This window comes from Mustela nigripes, chromosome 5, assembly GCF_022355385.1.
Source record: "Mustela nigripes isolate SB6536 chromosome 5, MUSNIG.SB6536, whole genome shotgun sequence".
Classification (NCBI taxonomy): Eukaryota; Metazoa; Chordata; class Mammalia; order Carnivora; family Mustelidae; genus Mustela; species Mustela nigripes.
The window spans coordinates 46,678,831-46,705,546 of record NC_081561.1 but is presented as its reverse complement, the minus strand read 5'-3'; the positions used below and the strand labels follow the sequence as shown (position 1 = coordinate 46,705,546).

Genomic DNA, 26,716 nt, shown 5'->3' with positions numbered 1-26,716 from the left:
AGACATTTTATCATCCTATAAACATTTACTGAGCACTTGACATGTCACTGAGTTTCCAGTATGTTCAAATCTGGAAATAGAATGATTTAAGAAACTGTTATAGACTTTTAGTCTAGTGGAGGCAAAAGGTATAATTCACTGTAATAAAGTGTGATAAGTGCTTTAATAAAAATACATTTAAAGTGCTAGCTGTAGACTCAGAGGGCCAAGAACTGCTGAGGGAGAGGCGTGACCTCAGGGAATGCTTCCTGTAGAAAGTGATCTTTGAATTGTGTTTGAGAGTTGAGGTGGCATTTCCCCAGTGGAGAGAAGCAAGGCTTATGAGGCAAAGGGAATGACATTCATTTGACAATAACAAATAACAAGGTGAGGACTTTATTCCAGTTACTATTCAAGGCACAAGTCCTCTGCCTTTATGGAACAGATATTCTAGCCAGAGACAGTGAACAAATGAGGTGTGGTCAGAGGAAACTAAACAAGACAAGGAACTCTAGGATAAGACTTAGGAGAAGTATGTGTGGAAAGGTTGTTGGGTGTGTTCTGAGGAACCCTAATCCTAGGAGAGGTATGAGAACAGGTCCTGGAGACAGATTAATTTGAGAAATGCCACCCTGATAAGCCCTGCTTTAAAGAAACTTAGATAATCCTAGATTAAATCAAACTAAAAAATGGATTAGATGAGAAAAACTTCTGAGTTAGTAGGATTTTGTGAGCTAAAATTCCAAAGAATACACTGTGGGAGAACCTGAACTAAAATGTAAGAACCCCAGTGGCCAGGCAGGGCAGAAGAGGGGCCCAGTGAGGGCAACTAGGGGCCTAATGTACAAGGCATTTCGGACCATGTAAGCCATTTTCAGCTGGGAGCTGGCCATGCCAGGATTAGATTTTATTTTAGAGAAGTTCCTATGGTGGCAGTTTGGAAACTGTCTTTTTTGGAAGAGTGAAGAAAAGATAAGTCAAGAAGCTTTGCAATAAAACAGAGAATGATTAGGGCCTGAACAATGAGGAGGAAAAATTATGTTTTTAGAGACATTTGGAGGTAGAATTGATTCAGTCAGATAACTGTGTTGATAGAAAATGAAGAGTGAGTCAGAAAAATTCTTGGCGTGTAGTGTTTTAAACGAATGAAAGTACATCTTCAAGAGAGGGAAACTTGCCCCTGATCTGCCAGTAACTGAAGGTCACAGCAAAGTTGTAAGGTGGCGGCTAGCTAAGCTATGCTGAGTGTGTGAGAAACAGGAGCAAAGTAATATGTTCAAAAGTGTTCCAGACTCTGCCTCTCTGCCATGTTTTCTCTTTCACCTTTGAAATAAAGGACGGTTAGAAATGAAGTGGAAAAATACCAGCCTGCTGACTGTTGAAAGGTTGAGCTTTTTAGGAAGAAACAAGGTCAGTATCACTTTTAAATAAAACAGAATATGACCTTGAATTAGAGACAGATTAAGTGCATATCTAATTGGTGAGTGCAGCACACCTAGCCGTACAGCTCTCCGAAGCCAAGGACAGGCAGGTGGCTGCGTTCTGCTGCCAGAGAATCATCTGGACCTCGTTGGCAGGCACTGAGCAAAAAGGCACAGAGGAAGCTGCAGATGGCAGGGTATAGTGGAAAACATTAGGAAGAGAGAAGGAAGTGAAACACAAAGTTCTAAAATGTCATCTATATTTCTGTCTAATATGTGTGTGTGAGTATAGATTTCCCATCAGTATTTTGTATATCATAGTTGACAACTTGCTATGATCTATTACCAATCAAATAAAAATATCAGCTAATTTGTTCCTTCTTCCTCTACTGCAGGGGTATCTTGGTTAACCAGTTTAAAATTCAAAACTGAAATAGTTATTTGCCTTGAAGATGAAGTAGTAGATAAAGTGTAATTAATGCTTTTACCTAACTTAGTAAATGCAGATATGATGTTTTCTTGTAAAGATGACAAAGTATATTGCTTTTAAAAAAAAAAAGATCTAATATTCTTCATGATGGACTTTAGTTAGCCCATAAAAAATAATTCAAATATAGAGAGAGCAAAATAAAGAATATTAGTTACCAAAATATAATAATTTGATATCACTACTCCTCTTAAGTTTTTCTTAGCTTTTTGATTACTGATGAATTATAGTAGAACAATAAATGGATTGTTACATTTGACGTTTTGTACTTCAGTCTGGAAATAGTGGCATTAAAAATTTAAAAAATTCAAATTGCTGTTTGAGCAGCAGTCTTATATCTTCATAGTAATTTTTCTTTAAGTAATTTTGTATTTTCAAATAAGCCTTAATTTATATGATTATTCAAATTGCTTGGTTATATTTTTCTGAAGCAGAATTAGAAAGACTTCTAACCTAGGCATCAGAAAGAATGGACACTTACTTTGGTTCATATCAGAGGAAATTGGGGTCTGCTCTGGTCTTCCAGACTGGAATATGAAACCCTTTTTGAGAGCTGTGGATTACACTTTGATATTTACAGACCACGTAACTAGTAAGCTGTGGACTCCATTTCATTTAACTTCACCCCTCTGGCTTTCTACACTTTCCTTCTACCTGGCCCTTTCCTTTTCCTGTTTGTTTCTTTTTGTCTTCTTACATTTCTCCCTCTTGATGAGTTTCCTTCCCCTGTTTTACTTCTGACTTTCTCTCTGGCCAGTCCCTGCCTGCTCAACTCCAGCCTTGGGAAGCCATCCCTTTAGGAAGAGCAAAGGCCAATGTAGAAGGATGGAGGCTTGACCCTTCAGATGCTATCTGGCAAGACGAATGCTGCCAAAAAGTAGTGTTGCCTAACTACATATTCATTTTGACTTCCCTACAGAATTTTATTTTCTTTAAAAAATTTTAATGTCAGGGCATCTAGGTGGCTCATCAGTTGAGCATCCAACTCTTGATTTTGGCTCAGGTCATGACCTCAGGGTCATGAGATCCAGCCCTGCGTTGGGCTCTGTGTTCAGTGTGGAGTCTGCTTGTCCCTTCCCTCTGCTCCCCGCACCCAGCTCTCTCTCTCTCTCTTTTTCTCTTTACTTTCTTTTACTTCTCTCTCTCAAATAAGTAAAATCTTTAAAAATTTGTTAATGTCACATTAAATAAGATTCCAACACAAAAAATATATAAACAAGCACCTCATGAACTAACTCCCCATTTTTAATAAGCAAACAAGAGCAAGTTTAGGTAGATAAGTTCAGAATTTGACATATTACAAAATACTACCACAGCTACTATTCGTTCTTGAAAACAGCAAAGAAAAATTTTGGTTTCAAAGAAAAGCACACCACTTTTGAATAAACCCTTAATCTTTCTCAGGTTTCCAGTTGTCTGGCTACAAGTCAAGCATATATGTCCACTGGCCTTGGGCATGTGCTCTTCTGTTAAAACTTTCTTAACAAAGATAACTTGAATTATGACTACACACAAAATTTAAATTCTAAATGAACCCAACCGTTGCTAAGAAACCTGAGTTTCACAGAATAAGGATGGGTTAGTAGCAGAGTCATCTTGTGTATGAACCCTCACGGCTTAACTGTCTCTGTTCAGTCTTAGTGACTTAGCAGGGAGCACTTTCACCATCTGTCCATTAACACACAAATGGTCCATCCACCTTTGGAAAAGTAGAGTCTTTTCGAGGTTATAAAAAACATATTGTGAGAATTTAGCTCCTGATCCCTAATTCTTTTCTACCTCAGGTACCTTTCTTGGATTTTGGTGTTTCTTTGCCAAGTTTCTATTTTTCCTCTATTTCACAAACTTTGGTGCATTGCTGATACCTCAATTCTCTTTTCTCTTGATTTTTAGCTTTGTATTTTCCTGCCTGGGAGTTATCCAGCCCATCGACAAATGATACCAGCACCATCCTCAACATACCTAAGACTATCTTAGTATAGCATTTGCTCATGAGGATAATATCAGAAAAACTTAAGAAAACTAGGTGCAGAAAAAGTCCTAAGTTGCACTTCATGTGTACATGGTAGAATATCAGAATCACTTGCTGAGTATTTTGAAATCCTCAGAGCAGGTGTGCATCTAAGGGGCTGCTGACACTGAGGGACTTCAGGTGTCCTACTCACAGGCTATTGCATAAGAAGCATCAGTTTGTTACTCATTCTGTTTAATGACTATTCAGTGTATTTTTTACATTCTACACTTATTTTACATGATAGTTTGTTTACATACTGCATTTTACTGAGGTTTTAAGCTATTTGGTTTTATTTAAGAAATCAGTTGGAGAGGGTGGGGGTTGAGTGACAGGTAATGAATTACTCTAAAACATCAGGGAATAGGTTCCTGTTAAGCATTTTTGTGTAGAACAGCTGTTTTTCAAAAACAGTTACAGCCAATAAGTGGGCAGTATGACCATTTCTAACCACTACTCTTATCACCCTGGCCTAAGCCAGCATCATCTGTTGACTGGATTCTTGTAAAAAAACTCCCTGTTTGTATCCCTACTCCCTCTAGTTTGTTCCCAGCATAGCGGGGGCAGAATAATCCTGTTATGTTAGCAATGTTAGGTCATGTCCCATTTTAGCACCCCATTTTACTCAGCGAAAAAGCCAGACTTCATTCACTGTTCCACAAGATCTTTCTCTTTCTTCTTTTTTTTTCTCTTCTTGTATCTCTGTAATCTAGATCATAATAATGTGAAATTCATCTTATTAGTTATTGGATTTTTGAGTTATGGTCCATATATTCCTCTTAAGGAAAAAAAATCATAAATTGCATAGGATTTTTAAATTCTTCTCACAGTAAATGGCACTCGCTAGATAAACATCCCTATTTAAGAGGATATATTTCTTTATCTCTGAAATGAGGGTAATACCTGTCAATTAATACCTAATTTCCTCAAAACAATCTTTCCCTTGGATTTTTCTCATTCATTTATTGTCTCCACATCTCTGTTACTTGGTTTTCTTCTTCCTTCCCTTTTTTCTTCCCTTCCTTCCTTTCCTTAGGCCTAAATCTGTCTTCGAGTAGCTTTTCCAGCCAATGAAAAGCACTCTGTTATCTTATTTTTTTCCCCATTATTCCATTACATATGTGTAGAAACTTTCATTTACCTCAAGTATGCTGTAACATAATCAGGAATGTTATGTAAGGATAGATGATGGTTGAATGATTTATTTATGGATTTGCAAGAAATTTCTAAATAAAAACTCATCCTAGAAAGATAAAGCAAAAAGGAAAAGGAAAATGAACTGATTTTGGTTAAGGAGGAGCCTTCCCTGGGAGTAGAGCAGAGGGGTATTGATCTGTGATTAATCTAAATTTAATTTTGATGGAACCTAAAATTTCAAAATACATAAGCTTTTCTTACATTCTGTGGCCTATATGTCAGTTTTCCTTGATAACTTTTTATAAATGTATATGTCACCCAACTAGGTATTTTTATTTTTAAATATTTATTTAAGTAGGCTCCGTGCCCAACATGGGGCTTGAACTCATGACCCTGAGATCAAGAGTGGCATGCTCTACTGACTGAGCCAGCCAGTCAACCCCCAATTAGATATTTTTAATACATTACTCATAAGTATTGACTTTATGCTGTGTTTCCCAAACATGTATATTATAATGTATGTATATAATGTTACCTATTTACTTTGCAAGGAACATATTTAAATATGTGTATAAATTCATATGTATTTAAATATATATCTCTCAGGAATATGTGTATGCATAGAATATGATGTTGGATTTATTTTGTTTTTAAATATTTTGTTTTTAAATAAGAGCTTTATTATGTACCACACAATTGAGCTTTTTCTTTAATTCTGTGAATTCATTTTATCTTCAGGTCATTTATGGTAACATTTAAACCACTAAAGGTTGAAGTCTTTGCCTCTCCAAAATTGAAATTCACAGATATTCTTTCATGGTATCATTGATGTTTGCGAATAATCACTTGCAAGTTTTATCTTAACACAATTTTAATATCAATGTGTAGAATTACTTTGAAAACTTTGTGGCTTTCTTCATTTTTAAAAGTTTATAGCTCTTCATTTTAAATGGGTTTAATTTTCATTTCTGCTCTAATAATTCAAGAAAAACAAACAAGTCAAATAGGCAGGATCCTGGATACTGGTGATTGGTTGGCATTTACATAGATCTTTCATATAGGATTTAATAAAAGGAGACCTGAAGTTCAGAAATGTAATCTATAAGACAGTCAGAGAAAAACAGTTCTTTTAAGCACATTCTTTGAGGATTGTATGATGCCTACCCCATAACTGTAGTAATTTTGTATATCGGTCAAAACATGTCAGCTATATTCAATAATGGGGATAGCAGGAATTTGAGGCTTCATGTACATTTCTTGTTGTCACAGGAAGGTCAGCCCTTTGAAAGGGGATAGAAATGAATATTTCTCTGAAATTCTATTTCCCTTCATTTTAGGCTATCTCTTAATTCCAGCATTTTACTGTGTTTGATAAACAGGCCCAATAAACATTTTATTTATTTGGTGGGGTAGGAGGGTGATGAAACTTTACGAATTTCACTGGCATTGCACTTGGCTGATAAGAATGGGAATTTGTCCCGCTCCAAAGAGATTACATGAAGTAGAATTGGAAAACAAATTGTATTTACAAAAGACAGGATGATGTTCCTAATAGGTGTTCAGAATAGACTATTCACTCTCATATTCTGCTGAGCTTTACTAGAAATAACTTCATTTCAAAAAAAGAACAAATCTGATTGAAGGTAAAAGCCTTCCCTCTCCAAAGATACTTTCCAAAGGGCTTACATTAAATTTTCCTGATGGGTATACAGCTGTATTTTAGGTTGTATCTGTATAAACTGGTAATGTGGAAAATAAAAATCTAAATAGTATACTTGATTGCTTCATGCACCAATCATTTAGATTACTAAATTTATATCTATAATTTTGGAAGGGATGTTGCAGTGTGATGTTCTGACAATAACTGTCAAAGTCATATTACTGGGATCTATTTTCATCTTGTTGTCAAGGTAAAGTTATTGAAATTCACAGTTGGTAGGTCAGAAAGATCACTGACTATCTCTTGTCATCTATGGCTTAATGCTGACCTAAACAGCGACTGTGTAATGTCAGAATTATCACAGTGTCTGGGCTGCAGAAGTACAACATGCCCCATGATTGAATGCACTTCCTGTCTGGAATATAGATTATGAAAACACCCACAACCACAAACTAGAGTGGTTTAGAGACTTCGTTTTTAATTTTGCTTTCTCTTTTTCCCATGCATTTTAGATCTTGGATTTAGTAAAAGGGACACATTACCAAGTGGCCTGTCAGAAGTACTTCGAGATGATACATAACGTAAGTCCATTTTTAAACTTTATGTCCTAATTCTTTTTTGTTGTTGTTGTTGTTTGTTTTTATTTGTTTTTGTTACTCCATGTTTCATTCAGGGATTTTAGTTGTAGCATAGAAACCACTCCAGCTATTTTCACCAGCAAGGGATTTATTACATGGTATTAGGTGGCTTATAAAATTTATAGATGGACCAGAGAATTAAAAACTAGGATATTCCAGAATCAGAAACATTGTAACCAGGAGAAGCTACTCAGCAAGAAAACCTTTACTGCAGCTGCCACCCACCACTTCACATCTAAGGATGAGACCAAGGGTCAGTAAACTTTCTCAGGAAAGTGCCAGATTGTAAAAATTGTAGAGTTTATTGTCCATATGGTCTCTGTCAAAACTGCTCATCTCTGCTGTTGTAGTCAAAAGCAGCCATAGACAATATATAAATGAAAGAGCATCTCTATGTTCCAGTAGAACTTTATTTACAAAAACAGATCAGAGATCAGATTGAGGCCTAATTAGCAACTCTTGGAATAGATCTAGAATAGTTGCCCCAGGTGCCTAGAAAAACCAGAGGCTTTTGCCATCTTTCTTATAGAAAATCTGATTGTTTTACTTGTGACTGCCCCCTGCATATTCATTTTGCTTCCCAAATCTCCTGTTTACCTGAACGGCAGAACATTGGTTGCATGTAGGACTCCTAACTGCAAGGGAATCAGGGAAATGTATTTGGTTTTCCTCTTGTGAGCCTCTTTTGACGTGCTTCTGTAGTATAGCTGCACCTTGGAGATGTTACGGGTTCGGTTCCAGATCATCCCAGTAAAGTGAGTTGAATGCATTTTGGGTTTCTCAGTGCACATAACAGTTATGCTTCCATTATACTGTAGTCTATTAAGTGAGCAATTGCATTATGTCTAGAATATGTACATACCTTAATTAAAAAATACTTTTTTTTTTAAAGATTTTTAAAAATTTATTTATTTGACAGATCACAAGTAGGCGGAGAGACAGGCAAAAAGAGAGAGGAGAAAGCAGGCTCCCAATTGAGAAGAGAGTCCGATGCAGGGGCTCGATCCCAGGACCCTGGGATCATGACCTGAGCCGAAGGCAGAGGCTTTAACCCACTGAGCCACCCCGGCACCCCCCAAAATACTTTATTGCTAAAAAATGCTCACCATCATATGAGCATTCAGCAAGTCAGTCTTTTTGCTGGTAGAGGGTCCTCCCTCCAGGTTGATGGCCACTGACTGATCAGGGTGGTGGTTGCTTAAGGGAGAGCTGTGGTAATTTTGAAAAATAAGATGTTTGCCCCATCAACTGACTCCTCCTTTTATGCATGATTTCTCTGTAGCATGTGATGCTATTTGATAGCATTGTACCTACAGTAGAAGTTCTTTCAAAATTGGAGTCAGTCCTCTCAAACCCTTCCACTGCTTCCTCAACTAAGTTTTTGTCATGTTCTAAGCCGTTTGTTGTCATTTCAATAAATTGCTTTCTGTGCTCCTCCGTAAGAAGCAACTCCTCATTTGTTGAAGTTTACCATGACCTTGCAGCAACTCAAGCACATCTACAGGCTCCACTTCTAATTCTAGTCCTCTTGCTGTTTCTACATCTGCATTTACTCCCTCCACTAAAGTTTGAGCCCCGTAAGGTTATTGGTCTTTTCCCAAACTCCTATAAATGTTGGTATTTTGACCTCTTCTCATGAATCACAGCTGTTCTTAATGGGATCTAGAATGGTGAATCCTTTCCGGAAGGGTTTTTTTTTTTCTTTTTTTCTTTTTTAAAGATTTTATTTATTTACTTGATAGAGCAAAGGAGAGAGAGCATAGGTAGAGGAAGAGGGAGAAGCAGGTTCCCCGCTGAGCAGGGAGCCTATCGTGGGGTTTGATCCCAGGACCCTGGGATCATGGCCTGAGCTAAAGGCAGAGGCTTAACTGACTGAGCCACCCAAGTGCCTGTCCAGAAGGTTTTTAATTTACTTTCCTCATTTCCATCAGAGGAATCATTGTGTATGGCAGCTGTAGCCTTACAAAATGTATTTCTTAAATAATAAAACTTGAAAGTCAAAATGACTCCTTGATCCATGGGCTACAGAATGGATGCTGTGTTAGCAGATATGAAAACAACATTAATTAACATCTCCATCAGAGTTCTTGGGTGGCCAGACACCTTGTCAGTGAGGAGTAAAATGTGTGTGTGTGTGTGTGTATACTTTTTTTTTTTTAAGTAATCTATACCCAATGTGGTGTTTGAACTCATGACCCCTAAATCAAGAGTTGCATGTTCTACTGACTGAGCCAGCTGGGGGACTGAGGTTCCCCCAGTGAGCAGTAATATTTTGAAAGGATTTTTTTTTTTCTGAGCAGTAGATGTCAGTAGTGGGCTTAGAACCTTCAGTCAGCGATATTGTAAACAGATGAGCGGTCATCCAAGCTTTGTTTTTCCATTTATAGAGCATAGGCAAAGTAGATCTAGCATAATTCTCAAGGATTATTCCTAGGATTTTCAAAATGATAAACAACACTGGCTTCAACTTCAAGCCACCAGCTTCATTAGCCCCTAACAGGAGAGTCAGCCTGTCCTTGGAAGCTTTGAAGCTTAGCTTCTCCTCTTTAGCTATGAAAGACCTACAATGGCATCTTCTTCACTACAAATCTGTTTCATCCACACTGAAAATCTGATGTTTAGTGCAGCACCTTCAGGAATTCTCAGCTAGAGCCTCTGGGTAACCTACTGCAGCTTCTCCATCGGCACCTGCTGCTTCACCTTGTACTTTCATGTACCTTCACCTTGTACTTCATGTTATGGAGATGGCTTCTTTCCTTACACTTCGCAAACCAACCTCTGCCAGCTTCAAACTGTTCTCTAGCTTCCTCACCTGTCTCAGCCTTCAGAGAACTGAAGAGTTAGAGCTTTGCTCTGGATTAGCTTTGGCTTCAGGGATGTGGCTGGTGTGATCTTTTGTCCCGACCAGGAAAACTTCTCAGCAGTAAAGGCTGCTGAGAAAATCAGCAGAAAAATATCAGCAGTAAGGCTGTTTTGCTTTCTTATTATTCATTTGTGTGGTTTCTGGAACAGCAGTTTTCATTTCCTTCAATAAATTTTCCTTTGCATTCACAACTTGGCTGTTTGGCACAAGAGGTCCTAGCTTTTGGCCTCTCTGTTTTCTTTTTTCTTTTTTTTTTTTTTAAAGATTTCATTTATTTATTTGAGAGAGAGATAGTGAGAGACAGCGAGGAGAAGGTCAGAGGGAGAAGCAGACTCCCCATGGAGTGGGAGCTAGATGTGGGACTCGATTCCGGGACTCCAGGATCACGACCTGAGCCGGAGGCAGTCATCCAACCAGCTGAGCCACCCAGGTGTCCCGGCCTCTCTGTTTTCAAGATGCCTTCCTCTCTATGCTTAATCATTTCTAGCTTTGATTTAAAATGGCAGATGAGCAGCTCTTCCTTTCACTTGACACTGGGAGGCCATTCTGGGGTAATTAATTGGCCCAATTTGAGTATCACTGTGTCTCAGGGAATAGGGAGACTAGAGGAAATGGGAGAGAGGGGGAATGGCCAGTGAGTAGAGGAGTAAGACCACATACATCATTTATCACTTAAGTTTGGCATCTTGTATGACATGGTTTCTGGTGCCCCAGCACGACTACAGTAGTAACATCGAAGTCCTCATAACAGAAATAATCATTAAGTTTGAAATATTGGGAGGATTACCAAAATATGACACAGACATGAAGTGAGCTAGTGCTGTTGGAAAAATGGTGCCTATTGCTGGCTCAGCTGCAAGGCTGCCATGGACCTTCAATTTGTTTTAAAAAAAACAAAAACAAAAAACAAAACCAATACCTGGGAAACACAGTAGGACACAGTATGCCTATATAAGTCCTGCTAGCAGGTTCTGAAAGGTGTAAAGCAAGGGTCACAAACTCAGAATCCTACAGAGAGGTTAGGCAGATAACCCAAAAAAAGTATAGGTGGCTGTGATTAATAGGAGAGTACTGGAGGAACTGTTGTGTGCTGACGAGTTCAGGTTCCATTAGGGGCCTTCACATTGATGAGTATGAAGACCCTATACAAGTCAGCTGAACACACAGAACCCCATTGTTGGCAACCACTGGTCCTGACCGTGGCTTCCTAACCCAGGACAGATACCGAAGAATAGACCTAAAAGTCCATGCACTTCTTGAGACATTTTTTTCTGTGAGTGTATATATGCATTTTTTTGAAGTATGTTACTCAGTTTCAAAGGGATCCATCCATGACCCTCTCCAAAAAGATGTTGTGTGTAATGAATTCATCATCAGCTACCATGCTATTCGTTTGTGTTTTTTCTGGTTTTCATGAAATAGTTTTTCTGTTGTGGTTATATAATAGTGGAATTTCTTACTTCATGAAATATTTCATAGGAAAAATATGCCTTATAATATTACCAGTCATGAATATGGTATTGTCAGCCAACGTCTGTAGAATCGTTAACACATGTCCTGCCCAGCACTAAATACTTTGGCCACCTTAGCTCTTTTGATCCACACTGCAGTACTACAGCTAGATGCTATTTTTATTCCCATTTACAAATAAAGTTTAGAGAAGCAGAGCAAGCTGTGTAAGGTCCTACTGCTCATAAGGGATGGACTTGGCTTTGAACCAGACTGTCAGGTAACTATTTAAAGCCTGTGAGCCTGACATTTACCTGTCTAGATTCATGATCCAACCATCATGGTTTACATTTAAAAACAAATCCAAAGCCTAGCAATTCTGTATGATTTGCCTGAGGTCCCATAGCTGGTAAGTGGGAGATCTGGACCTAGCACCCCTGGTCTGCTGTGGGTCTTGTCTTCTTTCTAGTACACATGTTGAAAATATTACTGTTATTTCAAAACTTTGTTTTCACAAAATATGAAGGACTAAATAGACATCAATAAAATAGGAGACAAGCACAAATTCTCATTAGTTTTATGAGTATAGGAATCTCACCAGGTGAGCACCCTTTGTTTGGTATTTTCAGCACCGGTTTTGCATGACTCTTTTCCTTAAAGACCATATTCCTTAATTTGCCTGCTCAGCTTGAGAGGTTTCATTTCATATGTGTTCTTAATTATGTGTGGACTCTTAATTAAGAGGCCTCTGAACTTCTACAAATTGAGGTCTATTATTCAGTCTCCTTCCTTTTTTAAAAATAAGATGTGAAAAATAGATTGAAATGTTGAGTTTGTGACATAATCCCCAAAAAAGAATTTTTTTTAGTTCTCAGATCAGCTTTTGTAGTATCTCATTCCTATAGGAGTATTACTACTATGGCCAATTTTAAAACTTCTCTTAGATTAACGAAGATATTAAAAAGATGTATGTCTAAATATGTAGACATATAACTACATATAACCTAGGCCACATAAAAATTGATGGAATAAAAAGGCTGTTTGAATTCACTAGATATCTCATAATAGGTTTTTAGTGGTGAATATCTATTATTATTTCTCATTTAATTTCAAAATAGAATCCATTTTTATTGTCTGTTTTCTGCCATCCTGTCTGCACCCCCCTTAAAAAATTTGTTAAAGCTGTTTATTTTCCTGAGGACTCTGTGATCAAACTCATTTTGATGAAAGTTTTGAAAATGAACCAGTTAATTGATACCATTTACAGCAGCACTATGATAGTTCCATATGGCTTTTTTGGTAATACCAGCTGCCTCATTATAGGCTGTCATTGCAAAACCTCTTGATTAAAACCCAAACATCCCATAGGTAAAACAATATTGCTTCCATTCCTTCAAAATCTACATTTGCTGTGGCAGAAATATGAGACCTATGTTTGTGTGAAGGTCATTGTATGCAAAACATGTTGATTCCAAAGAAATGTTTGAGATTCAGTTAGTAGATGTCAAAACTGACCTGCTTGATATCCATTTTCCTCAGTGTTTTGAGAGAGCAGTGTTTTATTTTTTTTCTTTTGGTATACTCCCTGTGTAAATGAAAATACTAAGCCTTGTGTAGGTTCATCTCTGAATTTTAATTGAAAATCTTTTTTTAGAAATAGACCTTTTTAGGCCCTGAGTCATTCTTGATACTTACTTTCCAAATAGCTGAGCATAAGTTTTCCCCCACCATATAAATCTTTACAGAAATCTTGCTAAATTCTATCACATTTTCCTGCAATCTTAAACAGGATATAGCAAATACAATTCAGCTTTTATATAATAATACAATTCAGCTTTTTTATAATAACTCAAGGTCATTATTATGGATATCAGACTGCTGGGCTAGCAGCCATGATCATGTCTCACTTGGATCACTGCAGTGGCTTCCTAACTCATTTCCCAGCATCTACAACATGTGTACCATTCCAGTTCTTTACCTTCCACATAGCTGTTAGAATGATTTTTAAAACAGAAGAATATGATTATTTCAGTAAACTGCTTTAAAAGCAAAACAAAGCAAACCTTAAAAGGGCTTCCAAATTGCTCTAAAGGTGAAATCCAAAATTTACAATGTAGCCTATAAAGACTTCTCTACCCCATTTCCTTCCTCTGGACTCCCAACTACACTGGTCTTATTTCATATCCTTTACAGTACTTTAGGACTTCTAAGCTAATACGGCAGAATGAAAATGCATCACAGAATTTCCTTCTCTCAGTAGTGAGCACAACGTACAAAACACAATGAAAAAGTCATCAGCCACAAGGAAAACATCACCAATAGCAACCAATTAAGAAACATGGAATTGGAAAATTCTCAGTGTTTCCATATCTAGAATGTTCCTATCTTTTTTTAAAATAAGGATTAAAGGAAATAGATGCTGATGTTTAAACAGACCTATGTGAAAGTGGGGAATTTCTATGGGTGTAACCTGTTTTCCTAGTCTTCTAATTTGATTTTGAAGTAAAATCTATTTTCATTCTGTAGGGTTTGTGGGGGCAATGTGTAGAGGAGTGTAAATCAAAGTTTGTTTGTTTGTTTTTTAACAAGAAGAAAGGAAACTGAATAGCAACTTCCTTCAGCCAGAAATAAGAGTGAAAGAAAACATTCAAAAACAAAGAACCTCTCTTAGAAGAATATACAATCCAGTATATAGAAGGAAACTCTTCATAATTTCATCATTCTATCAAGCAATTTAATTAGACCATGAGTTCAGTAAAATGAGCGTATTAGCAATGAGTTAAGAAAGTGCAATTGCAGATCGAAGAGAGACAGCTGAAAAGCCAAACATCACATAAAAACATAGTACATGCCCTCATTTCAAGGCCCTTGTCCCTGTTCTAGTTGGTTAGTAAGAGCATTAATTAATTTATTTTTAAATTAACATATAATGTATTACTAGCCCCAGGGGTACAGGTCTGTGAATTGCCACGTTTACACACTTACAGCACCCACCATAGCACATACCCTCCCCAATGTCCATAACCCCACCACCCTCTCCCTCCACCCTCCCCCCGGCCACCCCCAGTTTGTTTTGTGAGATTAAGAGTCTCTTATGGTTTCTCTCCCTCCCGATCCCATCTTGTTTCATTTATTCTTTTCCTACCCCCAAACCCCCCATGTTGCATCTCCACTTCCTCATATCAGGGAGATCATATGATAGTTGTCTTTCTCCGATTGACTTATTTCGCTAAGCATAATACCCTCTAGTTCCATCCACGTCATCACAAATGGCAAGATTTCATTTCTTTTGATGGCTGCATAGTATTCCATTGTGTATACATACCACATTTTTATCCATTCATCTGTTGATGGACATCTAGGTTCTTTCCATAGTTTGGCTATTGTGGACATTGCTGCTATAAACATTCGGGTGCACGGGCCCCTTCAGATCACTACGTTTATATCTTTAGGGTAAATACCCAGTAGTGCAATTGCTAGGTCATAGGGTAGTATAAGAGCATTAATTTAAAATGGAATAAAAAATATGTACATTTTTTAAACAGTGTATTTTTTTTAAAGACTTTATTTATTTGTTTGACAGAGATCACAAGCAGGCAGAGAGGCAGACAGAGGAGGTGGGGGAAGAAGGCTGTGCAGAGAGCCCAATGTGGGGCTCAATCCCAAGACCCTGAGATCATGACCTGAGCCGAAGGCAGAGGCTTAAACCACTGAGCCACCCAGGCACCCCTAAACAGTGTATTTTAAGCAATATATTTTAAAGATAAAACATTTAAAGGCCTTTTATTCATCTTTTTTAAAGGATCTTATTTATTTGAGAGAGGGAGAGAGAGCTAGAGAGAGCACAAGCAAGGGAGGAGGGGAGAGGCAGAAGCAGGCTCCCTCCTGAGCAAGGAGCCTGACATAGGGCTCAATCCCAAGACCCTGGGATCATGACCTAAGTCAAAGGCAGATGCTTAGTTGACTGAACCACCCAAGTGTCTCTATTTGTTCATCTTTTGAAATATAGGCAAGGTCTCTTACCTGAGTAGTTTTGGAATTAGAATTCAATTTTTTTTTTTTAATAACCCATAATATACCATCACCAATTTCCAGTTCATCCTTCTTTAAAATGGAAGAGGAAGCTAATAATACATAGAAAACAAATGCTTTTTTCCCTTTCTAAGTGACTTGCCTTTCTTGAGTCTTTGCAAGGGGTTAACTTAGATTTCATAGAACCAACAACTTTCTTTTTTCACTCCTTTTTCCTTGGTTTTCTCTGGGGCAACCTTATGATGTAGCAGCTGTTAGAACTATAACCTCCATTTCGTTGCTGAGGAAACTGAGGCTTAGAAAGATGATCATATTTCATTTTGTCCATGTTGAAGTCTAAGAATTTATTTCAATCTAGAGAGTCCTCTTTTGTGATGATAGATGTATTGAGAATTTTAATAAGTTGATACAAGGTGTAGAAAATCCCTAATGTGTAATTATAGCACAAAGTGTTAGATTCTTTTTATATGAAAAAATGCTACTATGTTTTTATAATCTTTTTTTTTTTTTAAAGATTTTTATTTATTTACTTGACAGAGATCACAAGTAGGCAGAGAGGCAGGCAGAGAGAAAGGAAGGGAAGCAGGCTCACTGCTGAGCAGAGAGCCCGATGCGAATCTCGATTCCGGACCTCTGGGATCATGACCCGAGCCAAAGGCAAGGGCTTTAACCCACTGAGTCACCCAGGTGCCCCGTGTCTTTTATTATCTTTATACCCAAGTTTAGCTTTAGAAATATTATATGGTTTGTAAGCTTATTTGACTTTGCATAAAACCTCTTAAAACAGATTTCAGAGCAACTAAGTGATCAGACAGCCTTAATTCAGACAAAACCAGTTACTAGTTCTATGGTTTTGCATAAATCATGTAATCTCCTTAGGCTTTGTTTTCTTAGTTTGTACATGTGGGAGGTTCAACTTAAAGGATCTTCAAGGTCTTTCCGATCTCCAATGTTCTCTATTTATAAAACATAAAGCCTTCTGACTGAAATGTGTTCTACAATAAACTTTAAATGAAACATTTCGTAAAATGCAAACTTTATATTGGATCTCCCACTTTTTAATGAATTGGGTGAAAAATCGAATATAATAAGTTCACAAATGACTCTACTGTTAATAAAAATTATAGATTTATCATAAAACATTCAGGAAACATTTTAAAATTAGACAGCAAAGTAATAGACAAAAATTTGTTCTTAGTGATCTGCGTAATAACTTTTAAAATGTATTAGTCTGTATGCTATCAATCTGCTATACACTGAAGTTACTATAAAATTATTGGCCCACCATGTATCAACAACTAACTAAAGAGAATCAGAGAATCCTGGGGTATTCAGGTAAGTATTACCAGAAAATACTTTGTTTATTGGTTCACCTGTTAAGAGGGTTAATTCTGAACCATAACAGCAACTCTTTTAACCCCCTGCTAATCCATTTTAATCTACCATAAGATTATACATTACTTTAATCACATCACCTCCCCTCTTAAGGATTTTAGTGACTCCCTAATGTCTATAAAATTAGGTCTAGACTACTTACCCTGGTTTTCAGGGCTCTCTGAGGCCTGGCCCCAGCCTATCTTTCCAACCTCATTTCCTGTTATTCCCTTTTATATGCCTTTTACACCAGGCCATCTGATCTACTTGCTTTACAGGAACATTCCTTCTTACCTTGCTCATGTGGTTCTGCTGCTTATATTAACCTTGACCTCATTATCTCAATTTTTTACTCTCTCCATCTTCTCAAATTCAACTCTTATAGCCCTTCCTCACAAAGCCTTCCTTGATCAACCCAGCCAGAATTTCTCTCTAATGTGGAGATAATAAGGCTATATCTGTGACCCTTATCACTTTTTTATTCTTGATAGAGATTTTTAAGTATCTGACTTATTGGGCTGGAAATTTCTTTAGAGTTGGTCAAATGCATTTGTGTGTGCTGAAAAACTGCTATCTCATAATGTGGCCTTCTACACAGTAAGTCTTCAATTCATATGTGGCATGTACGACTGGTATAAACTGGTTAGTTCTGGGATCAACTCACCAAATATTTAGATACCTACTGTATGCAAGTCACTTCAGTTCAAAGAGTGAGACATAAAAAGGTCAATAAATAGAAGACGAGCAAAGAAAGTGTAGTGGCTTCTCAGTTTGTAAAAAAGTAAAATGTGCCCTAACAAAAACACAACAAATAACTCAAGTAAAATGGTATTTTTTGTTGTCAGCGTCAACTGCAGAAGGCAGGGAGCACAGAGATTTTACATGTGATCAACTTAGTTGATCTTCACAACTTCACATTGGTTGAATGTGAACAAAGGGACTAGTGTAGGAGGTTCACACTTCCGGAGCTATCTTGCTCTTCCATCATACCCCAAGAGTTAGTAAAAGGCACACACATTTTAAGAACTTTAATGCATTATAAAATTACTGACCTTGGCACAAGGACATGACAGCGGAGCCTACTGGTTATGAGCATGGTCTGCTCTTTCATATCCCAGCTCCAGCCCTGCCAATATGCGATCTGGGGCAAGTTAACTTAACCTCTCTCTCAACTGGAAGAATATTGACAATCGCCCTTCACAGGGTTCTTATAGAAGTTAACTGTATAGATAAACCGGTGTGTGAACGAGTATGGCATGTGTTTTATGCCACTTACAATAATGTCTGTCACATAGTAGGCATTCAGTAAGTGCTTGCTAGTATTAAGGAATATATTTTCTTCACCATTAATAAATTTTGCAATCAAAATTAGGGGAAAAGTGGTACTCGTTAAATCTTTAAATACAAGAAGTATTGGGGCATTTGGGTGGCTAAGTGGGTTAAAGCCTCTGCCTTCGGCTCAGGTCATGATCCCAGGGTCCTGGGATCGAGCCCCACATCGGGCTCTCTACTCAGCAGGAAGGCTGCTTCCTCTTCGCTCTCTCTGCCTGCCTCTCTGCCTGCTTGTGATTTCTCTCTGTCAAATAAATAAATAAATAATTTAAATACAAGAAGTATTAACATCCTTACAGGGGCGCCTGGGTGGCTCAGTCATTAAGCATTTGCCTTCATCTCAGATCATGATCCCAGGGTCCTGGGATTGAGCCCCACATCAGGCTTCCTGCTCAGTAAGCCTGCTTCTCCCTCTCTCTCTCTGCTTCTGCTCTCTCTCTGTCAAATAAATAAATAAAATCTTAAAAAAAAATACTCTTACAAAGTTTCATTGTATATTAAAGGTACAGGATAATGGATAATTTGAAATGATACTCCAAATTTAATTTAAAGTTTAGTGATAATATTTGAGTAAAGATATATCTTAAAGCTGCAAACCTGGTCATGTTTACATTAAGCCCCATTGAAAATTACAAAAGAAAAAGATTTTCTATAAAAAGTAAGAGCAGGGAAAGCCAAAGATTAGAATGAAGAAAATATATTAGGTTGCTTGTGCATTGTTTATATGATACTAAATGGGATTGCATATATTTATACATATACATATATTCTAAAATAGGAGTGCTATCAGGGACCAATATGCAGAAAGTATGTGTTTATATCCACTCCCTATGTTTAAAGACTAAACCCTCACCCCCCCCAAGTATTTCTTGACAGATAGGCAGGTAGGCATTTTGCTTAGCCCTCTAAGATGCTGAGTAGAAGGTAGAGGTGAAGTGGAGCTAGATGGAGAACTGAAACTAAGTGCAGAGGTTCGGGCTATAAATACAAATGCTGGAGCCATTCATATTTAGGTAGTAGTTGACACACCTTCTGAATGAAATCATGTAATCAGTGAATTGAGAGTTATGACCAAGAACCTACTAGGTTTTGGGCAACTACTAGGTTTTTGAACAACTTCTAGAATGGTTTATGAAGCCCCTTTATTTATACCTTTGCTATGTATTTATATGATATACATTTGCTTTCTTACACAGGTGGATGATTGTGGCTTTTCTTTGAGCCATCCTAACCAATTCTTTTTTGAGAGCCAACGGATTCTAAGTGGTAATAAAGACATCAGGAAGGAATCCATCCAACCAGAAACTCCTCAACCCAAACCAGGTGTCCAGAAAGCCAAGGATGCGTCATCTGCTCTGGCCTGTCTAAATTCCTCTCTGGAAATGGATATGGAAGGACTAGAGGATTACTTCAGTGAATGATTCTTAGGCAGTTGGGAACCCTTTTCTTCACTAACTTTCCTTTCTTACTTTCAAGATTTTGCTTGTTTCTTTTTTAACCTCTTAGTCTACTTCTACTACTGCTCCCCAGTTCGTCCCCTGGAAAGGAGGCTTGTGGGTAAAAACTAAGCCTTCCGCTATATTTTCCTTTGACAAAAAAGAAAAGGAAAAATTTCTTTTGAAATCAGACAGTTGCGTGGTGTGATCTAAGTCCTGTTTTAGGAAATAAAACAGCTATCTAAACTGGTTACACTCCCCCAGAGACAATAGAACTAAAAACAACTCTTATTTTAAACCTTATTGCTATAATTTTTACTCAAACCTTTTCTGGAGCATTTTTGTTAATAAATATCAAAATGTGTATAGTGTATTTGTATGTAATTGCAAGAGTCAGATCATGAGAGAAGGTGTCCAAGAGGGTGGTATAGGAAGACCCTGACTTCTCCTCCTAACCAGGACATACCCAATCTCCACCTACACATACAGAAGTTCTTCCTGAAAAACTAAAGGCTGATTACATCTTCTGTACCACAAAAGGTAGAGGGGCCACAGAGATGGGGTAGAAGAGTTGGAGACACAGTAATGATGGGAACCCTACTCTCAGTGCTACAAACTGTAGTGGCGGTGGGTAGCACTTAAGGACTCAGGTGCAGATTCGCCCAGCCTGGGGCACAGAAAAAAACAAAGTGACTTAAAGACCAGTTAGACTGTAAATGAAGGAATTACATTATTAACCCTAGAGCATCTGAGCAGTAGGGGAACTGCTGGAAATTGTCTCCAGGATCAGAGGTGCTGGTGAGCAATACTGTTTATGTTTGCTTCCACTTTGATAGTGTAGACAGGAGCAGCATCTTGGCGCACTAGCTAACCTGCTGCCTCAGTGAGCCTTGAGTCTCTAGGACACCCCAGCTCCAGCCATCCTACCAAAACTGCCCCAGTATGGCATACATCAGGACATCCCTGGGCTGTGCCCACTATACATCAGCCATCTTGCCAAGGTGGCCCAGGTGCAAAGCATGCTGGGATGCCCCTAGGCAGTACTGGCTTCAGTTCTAGCCACCCCACCAGGGCAGCCCCAGTTTGGATAAAGCCCTGGCCCACACCTGCCCTAGGTCTAGCCATTCTGCTAGGGTTGCAGCAGTATAGAGCACCCCAAGATCTCCTGGCCATACCTAATTCAGCTCCAGCTATCCAGGCCAAGGCAGCCCTGGCACAGTGTGCTTCAGGAACCCAAGCCTGCACCTCTCCCAGCTCCAGCCAGCCAATCAAAGCCACCAAACACACAGTCTATTCAGGACCACTCCTTCAAGACTCAGAGAGGTGGTAGTTTCCCTTAATTCATAGCAATGGGGAAAGTAAAAAAAAAAAAAAAAAAAATGAGACTGAGGAATATGCTGAAAGAAAAGGAAGGAAGGAAGGAAGGAAGGAAGGAAGGAAGAAAAAAGAGCACTACAAAATCAGAAAAAACAAAAAACCCTAAATGGCGATAAACAATGTACCTGGTGAAAGAATTCAAAGTGAGTTCTGGTCTAAGATGACATAGGAAGACCCTGAAATCATCTCCTCCGTGGACACACCAAATCTACACCTATGTATAAAGCCAATTCCTCCTGAAGAACTGAGGGCTTCTGTACAACAAAAAATAGATCATACAGAGAATGACAAGGTAAGACAGAGACCCAGTAACAAGAAAATCCTATCCCTGATGCAAACTGCAGTGAGGAGAGAGAGTACTGAAGGACCAGGAGCAGGTTCTTCCTCTGTGGGGCACAAGAAAAAAACCAGATGAAAAGAGCAACTAGATCCACCAAACTGGAGGAGTTGCTAGAATTCTCTCCAGATCAGATGGGCTGGTAAGCACCATGATTTATGCTCTCTTCCTTGAAAGCAAAGATGATAGCAGAGTTCTGGATGCTGTAGCCGGCTTGCCATTTCAGTGAGCCCAGACCTCTAGCCAACACAAGTCCCGGACATCCTGGAGCACAAGAAAAAAGCCACAATTTAAAAGAGCAACTGTAAAACTGTAAAAGGAGGAACCATAGAACCTTCCCAAATGGCAAGGGAACTGCTGGAACTTTGGGTTGGAGGGGCTGATGAAGACCAGAGTTCAGCTACCCCATCCACCTTGGTCATGCAGATGGGAACAAGTCTGGACATCCTAGCCAGTCTACTCCCTCACTGAGGCCCAGGCCTTTAGCCCACACCAACCCAATCCATCCCACCCAGAAGGCCCAAGCATGGTGCACACCAGGACACCCCTGGTTGGTGCTCACTATAGCTCCTGCCATTGCACCAAGATGACAGAGGCACAAAGCACACCAGAATCCTCTATGTCCAATCCAAACCATGTCAGTTCCAGACAGTTTGCTAGAACACCCCTAGAAGAGAGCACTGTGGGACTTCCTGGCTCACACCTGCTTCATCTCCAGCCACACTGCTAGAACATCTGCTTTGTAAGCCTTCTGAATACCCCTGGCCAGTAGCTTACCTCAGTTCTAGGCTCCATACCAGGGTATCCATGTACAAAGTTACCCAGGACACCCAGTGCACACCTGGCTTCGCTTTAGTTGCCCCAACAGGACACCTTGTGTACTGAGTACCAGAACACCCTAGTTTGCACCCACTTCAGTTTCCAGAGCACCTGCTGCACAGTGTAGCCCAGGACTTCCTGGTTGATACCCACTTCAGCTTCAGCAGCCATACCAGGGTACCTTATGAGCAGAGAGCCCAGAACTGACCATGCATACCTCAGTTTCAGCCACCCCAACCAGGACAGGCCAGCACAAATTGCCTCAGACCCCCAGCTCATGCTAGCCACAGCTCTAGTCATCCAGCTAATGTCACAAGGCACACAGTTGATACATGGGATGACCAGACAGAAAACCATTTCTTCAAGTTTAGGAGAAGTAGCTGTTTCAACTAATTCACAGAAATACAAAAAGTCAAGCAAAAGGAGAGACAGAGGAATATGTCCCCCCAAAAGATAAAAGCCCAAAAAAGGAACTAAATGAAACAGAAATGAACAATATGTCTCATAAAGAGTTTAAAGTAATCATCATAAATATGCTCACTAGACTGGAGAGAAGAGTAGAAAAACAGAACTTCTACAGAGAGAGGAAATATAAAAAAGAATCAGAGTTGAAGAATACAATAAATGAAATGAAAAATACACTAGAAGGAATCAACAGATTATCACAAGGGGCTAGCAATCTGGAAGACAAGGTACCTAAACTGACGGTAAAAAATAAAAAAGAATTTTTTAAAAAGTAAGAATAGGTTAAGGAATCTCTTGGATAGTACTAAGTGAATAAACATTTGCATCATAGGTATCCCATAAGGAAGAGAGAGAGAATGGGGCAGAAAACTTATCTGAAAAAAAATTGCTGAAAACTTCCCTAACCTGGGGGCAGGGCACAAACAGTTCCAAACACAGGAAGCACAAAAAGTTCCAAACAAGATAAACGCAAGAAGGTCTACACCATAACATAAAATAACTGTCAAAAGTATCAAGAGAGAAGCAACTAGTTATATACAAGGGAAACCCCATAAAACTACTAGCTGATGTTTGAGCAGAATCTCTGCAGGCCAGAGGGGTATGACAAAAATATATTAAATCAGCTTAGAGGAAACCGTAACAAAAAACCTATAACAAAGAATACTGTACTTGACAAGGTTATTCTTCAGACTTGAAGGAGAGATAAAGTGTTTCCCAGACAACCAAAGGTTAAAGAAGTTCTTCACCACTAAACTGGCCTTACCAAAAGGGCTAAAGGGTAACAGGCTAGAAGAAGCAGAGGAATGATTTAATCACCTGGAAAACAGAGTAATGGAAAGTAATCAATCGGAGCAAATGAAAGAAAAAATATGCAAAGTAAGAACAGATTTAGGGAACGCAGTGACTCCATCAAAAGTAATCACATTTGCATTAGAGGGATCTCAAGAGGAGGAGAGATATAAAGGCAGAAAATTTATTTGACAAAATAATAGCTGAAAGCTCCCTGAATCAACAGGAACATACCTAGATCCAGGAGGTACAGAGATCCCTCCACAAAAATAAACCCAAGGGGATCCACACCAAGATATACAATAATTAAAAGGGCAAAAAGTAGTGATAAAGAAAAAAAAATTTTAAGCAGCAAGAGAAAAACAAGGGACAATCAAGGGAACCCCCTTAAGGCTCTCAATGAATTTTTCAGCAGAAACTTTGCAGGCCAGAAAGAAGATAGAGGCATGATATATTTAAAGTTCTGAAAGGGAAAAATCTGCAGCCAAAAATATTCTACCCAGCAAGACGATCATTCATAATAGAAGGAGAGTTGATAAATTTCTCAGATAAACAAAAATTAAAGTTCATGACCCCTAAACCAGACCTATAAGAAACATTACAGGGCCCTCTTTGAGTGGGAAGGAAAGACCATATGTGAGAACATAAAAGTTGGAGGCATAAAAGTTGTAAAAATAAGTATATCTATAAAAAAATCAGTTAAGGGATTCACAAATGGATGTAAAAATATGAAACCATATTTCTAAAATGTGGGAGGAAAGGAGTAAAGAATAGGTTCATATGTAAGCAATCATCAGCTTAATATAGACTGCTATATGCAAAAGATGTTATATGGTAACCACAAATTAAGAACCGAAATAGAAAACAAAGAATAGAGAGAAGGGAATCCAAGTACATCACTAAAGAAGGCCAACAAACCATGAAAGAGAGCAAGAGAAGAAAGAATCAGGGGAAAAAACTGCAAAAGTAACCACAAAACAAGTAACAAAATGGCAATAAATTCAAATTAATAATTACCTTGAATGTAAATGGACTAAGTGTTCCTATCAAAACATAGGGTGACACAGTCAATAAAAAAAAAACAAGACCCATCTATATGCTGCCTATAAGAGATTCATTGCAGACTGAAAGCGAGAGGATGGAAATACATTTATTATGCAGATGGTTGTCAAAAGAAACCCAAAGTAACAATTCATATATTGAACAAAATAGACTTTAAAACAAAGACTGTAACAAAAGACAACTGGACAGCCACATGCAAAAGAATGAAACAATCACTTTCTTTGACCATACACAAAAATAAACTCAAAATGGATTAAAGACCTAAATACGAGACCTGAAACCATAAAACTGCCAGAAGAGAGCACAAGCAGTAATCTCTCTGACATCAGCTATAGTAACATATTTCTAGATATGTCTCCTGAGGCAAGGAAAACAAAAGGAAAAATAAATCATTAGGGCTACATCAAAAAGCTTCTGCACAGCAAAGGAAACAATTAATGGAACTAAAATGCAACCTACTGAGTGGAGGTGATATTTGCAAATGGTATATCTGATAAAGGATTAGTACCCAAAATATTAAAAAACAAAACAAAACACTGATACAACTCAACACCCAGAAAACAAATAATCCTATTAAAAGTGGGCGAAAGACATGAACAGACATTTCTTCGAAAAGACACACAGGTAGCCAACAGACACATGATAAAGTGCTCAACATTACTCATCATCAAGGAAATACAAATCAAAACTATAATGAGATATCACCTCCCACCTGTTAGAAGGAATAACATCAAAAACGAAAGTTCCTTTTTCCATAAAAAGGAACCCTCTTGTACTATTAGTGGGAATAAACTAGCGCTGCCAGTGTGGAAAACAACATGGAAATCATTCAAAAATTAAAAATAGGGCTACCCTACAATCCAGGAATTGCACCACTAAGTATTTGCCCACAAAATACAAAAGCACTAATTCAAAGGGATGCATGCACTCCTATGTTTATCGCAGCATTATTTACAACAGCCAAATTATGGAAGCAGCCCAAGTGTCCACCAATAGATGAATGGATAAAGAAAAAAGAGGAGGGAAGACAAACCGAGAAACAGACTCTTAACTCTAGAAAACAAATTGATAGCTATCAGAGAGAAGGGGGGCAGTGGGTAGGTGGATGAAATAGGTGATGGGGATTAAAGAGTATATTTATCACAATGAACACTGAGTAATGTATAGAATTGTTGAATCCCTCTATTGTACACCTGAATCTAATATAACACTGTATGTTAGCTATACTGGAGTTAAAATTTAAAACAATTTAAAAAATTCATGAAGTAGAAATATGAGTGTGTTAAACTTTTAAAATAAATCTAAAAATAATTTTAAAATTTTCTGGGTTAAACTTATGGGTGAAAGGGGTCAAAAGGTACAAACTTCCAGTTATAGAATAAATCACAAAGAAGTAATGAGTAGCATGGTGATTACAGTTAATAAGAGTGTACTGCATATTTGAAAGTTGCTGAGAGAATAGAACTTAAAGTTTTCATCACAAGAAAATTTATAAATATATATGGTGAAGGATGTTAACTAGACATGTTGTGGTTGCTTTGCAATATATACATATATGAAATCATAAGGCTGCATACCTAAAACTAATATAATGTTATCTATCAATTATACTTCAAAAAAATGTTTCTGAGGTTTTTGTCCAGTGTATTGTTTATGTACTATTGTATAAAAAATTACCAAACATTTGGACCCTAAAATAAGCATTTATTATTTCATAGCTTCTTTTGGGTGTGGAATATGATTGTACTTATTTTGGTCATCTTTCTCAGGGTAACTCACAGGGCTGAAATTAAGGTATCAGCTGGAGAACTGGTTCACTGGGATCAGAACACATTCAAGAGGAGGGGATTATCCAAATGCCTGAATACCAGGAGGGGAATCACTGGGGGCCATGCTAGAGGCTTTGCGCTAAGGCAAAAGCATTTAATAATATGGTCTATCATAATACCAACATATAAAATTATGAAGTGTTTCGTTGGACATTCTTCCGCATGGCAGAGTAAGAAAGTAAATTAGCAAAATTTTCAGGATACCCATCTGTATATAAA

The 26,716-nt window shown here is 38.1% G+C and overlaps 1 protein-coding gene across 1 annotated transcript in view; it reads left to right on the top strand.

Annotated features, from left to right (window-relative positions):
- Nucleotides 1–20,183, top strand: part of PRIM2 (DNA primase subunit 2) — a 316,330-nt gene extending 296,147 nt beyond the window's left edge. Inside the window, exons 13-14 of the mRNA XM_059400190.1 lie at nt 7,208–7,276; nt 19,580–20,183. Of these exons, the coding sequence (XP_059256173.1) occupies nt 7,208–7,276; nt 19,580–19,804 (294 nt within the window). The 3' untranslated portion in view covers nt 19,805–20,183. The remainder of the gene's footprint in view (nt 1–7,207; nt 7,277–19,579) is intronic.
- Nucleotides 20,184–26,716: the final 6,533 nt, after the last annotated feature.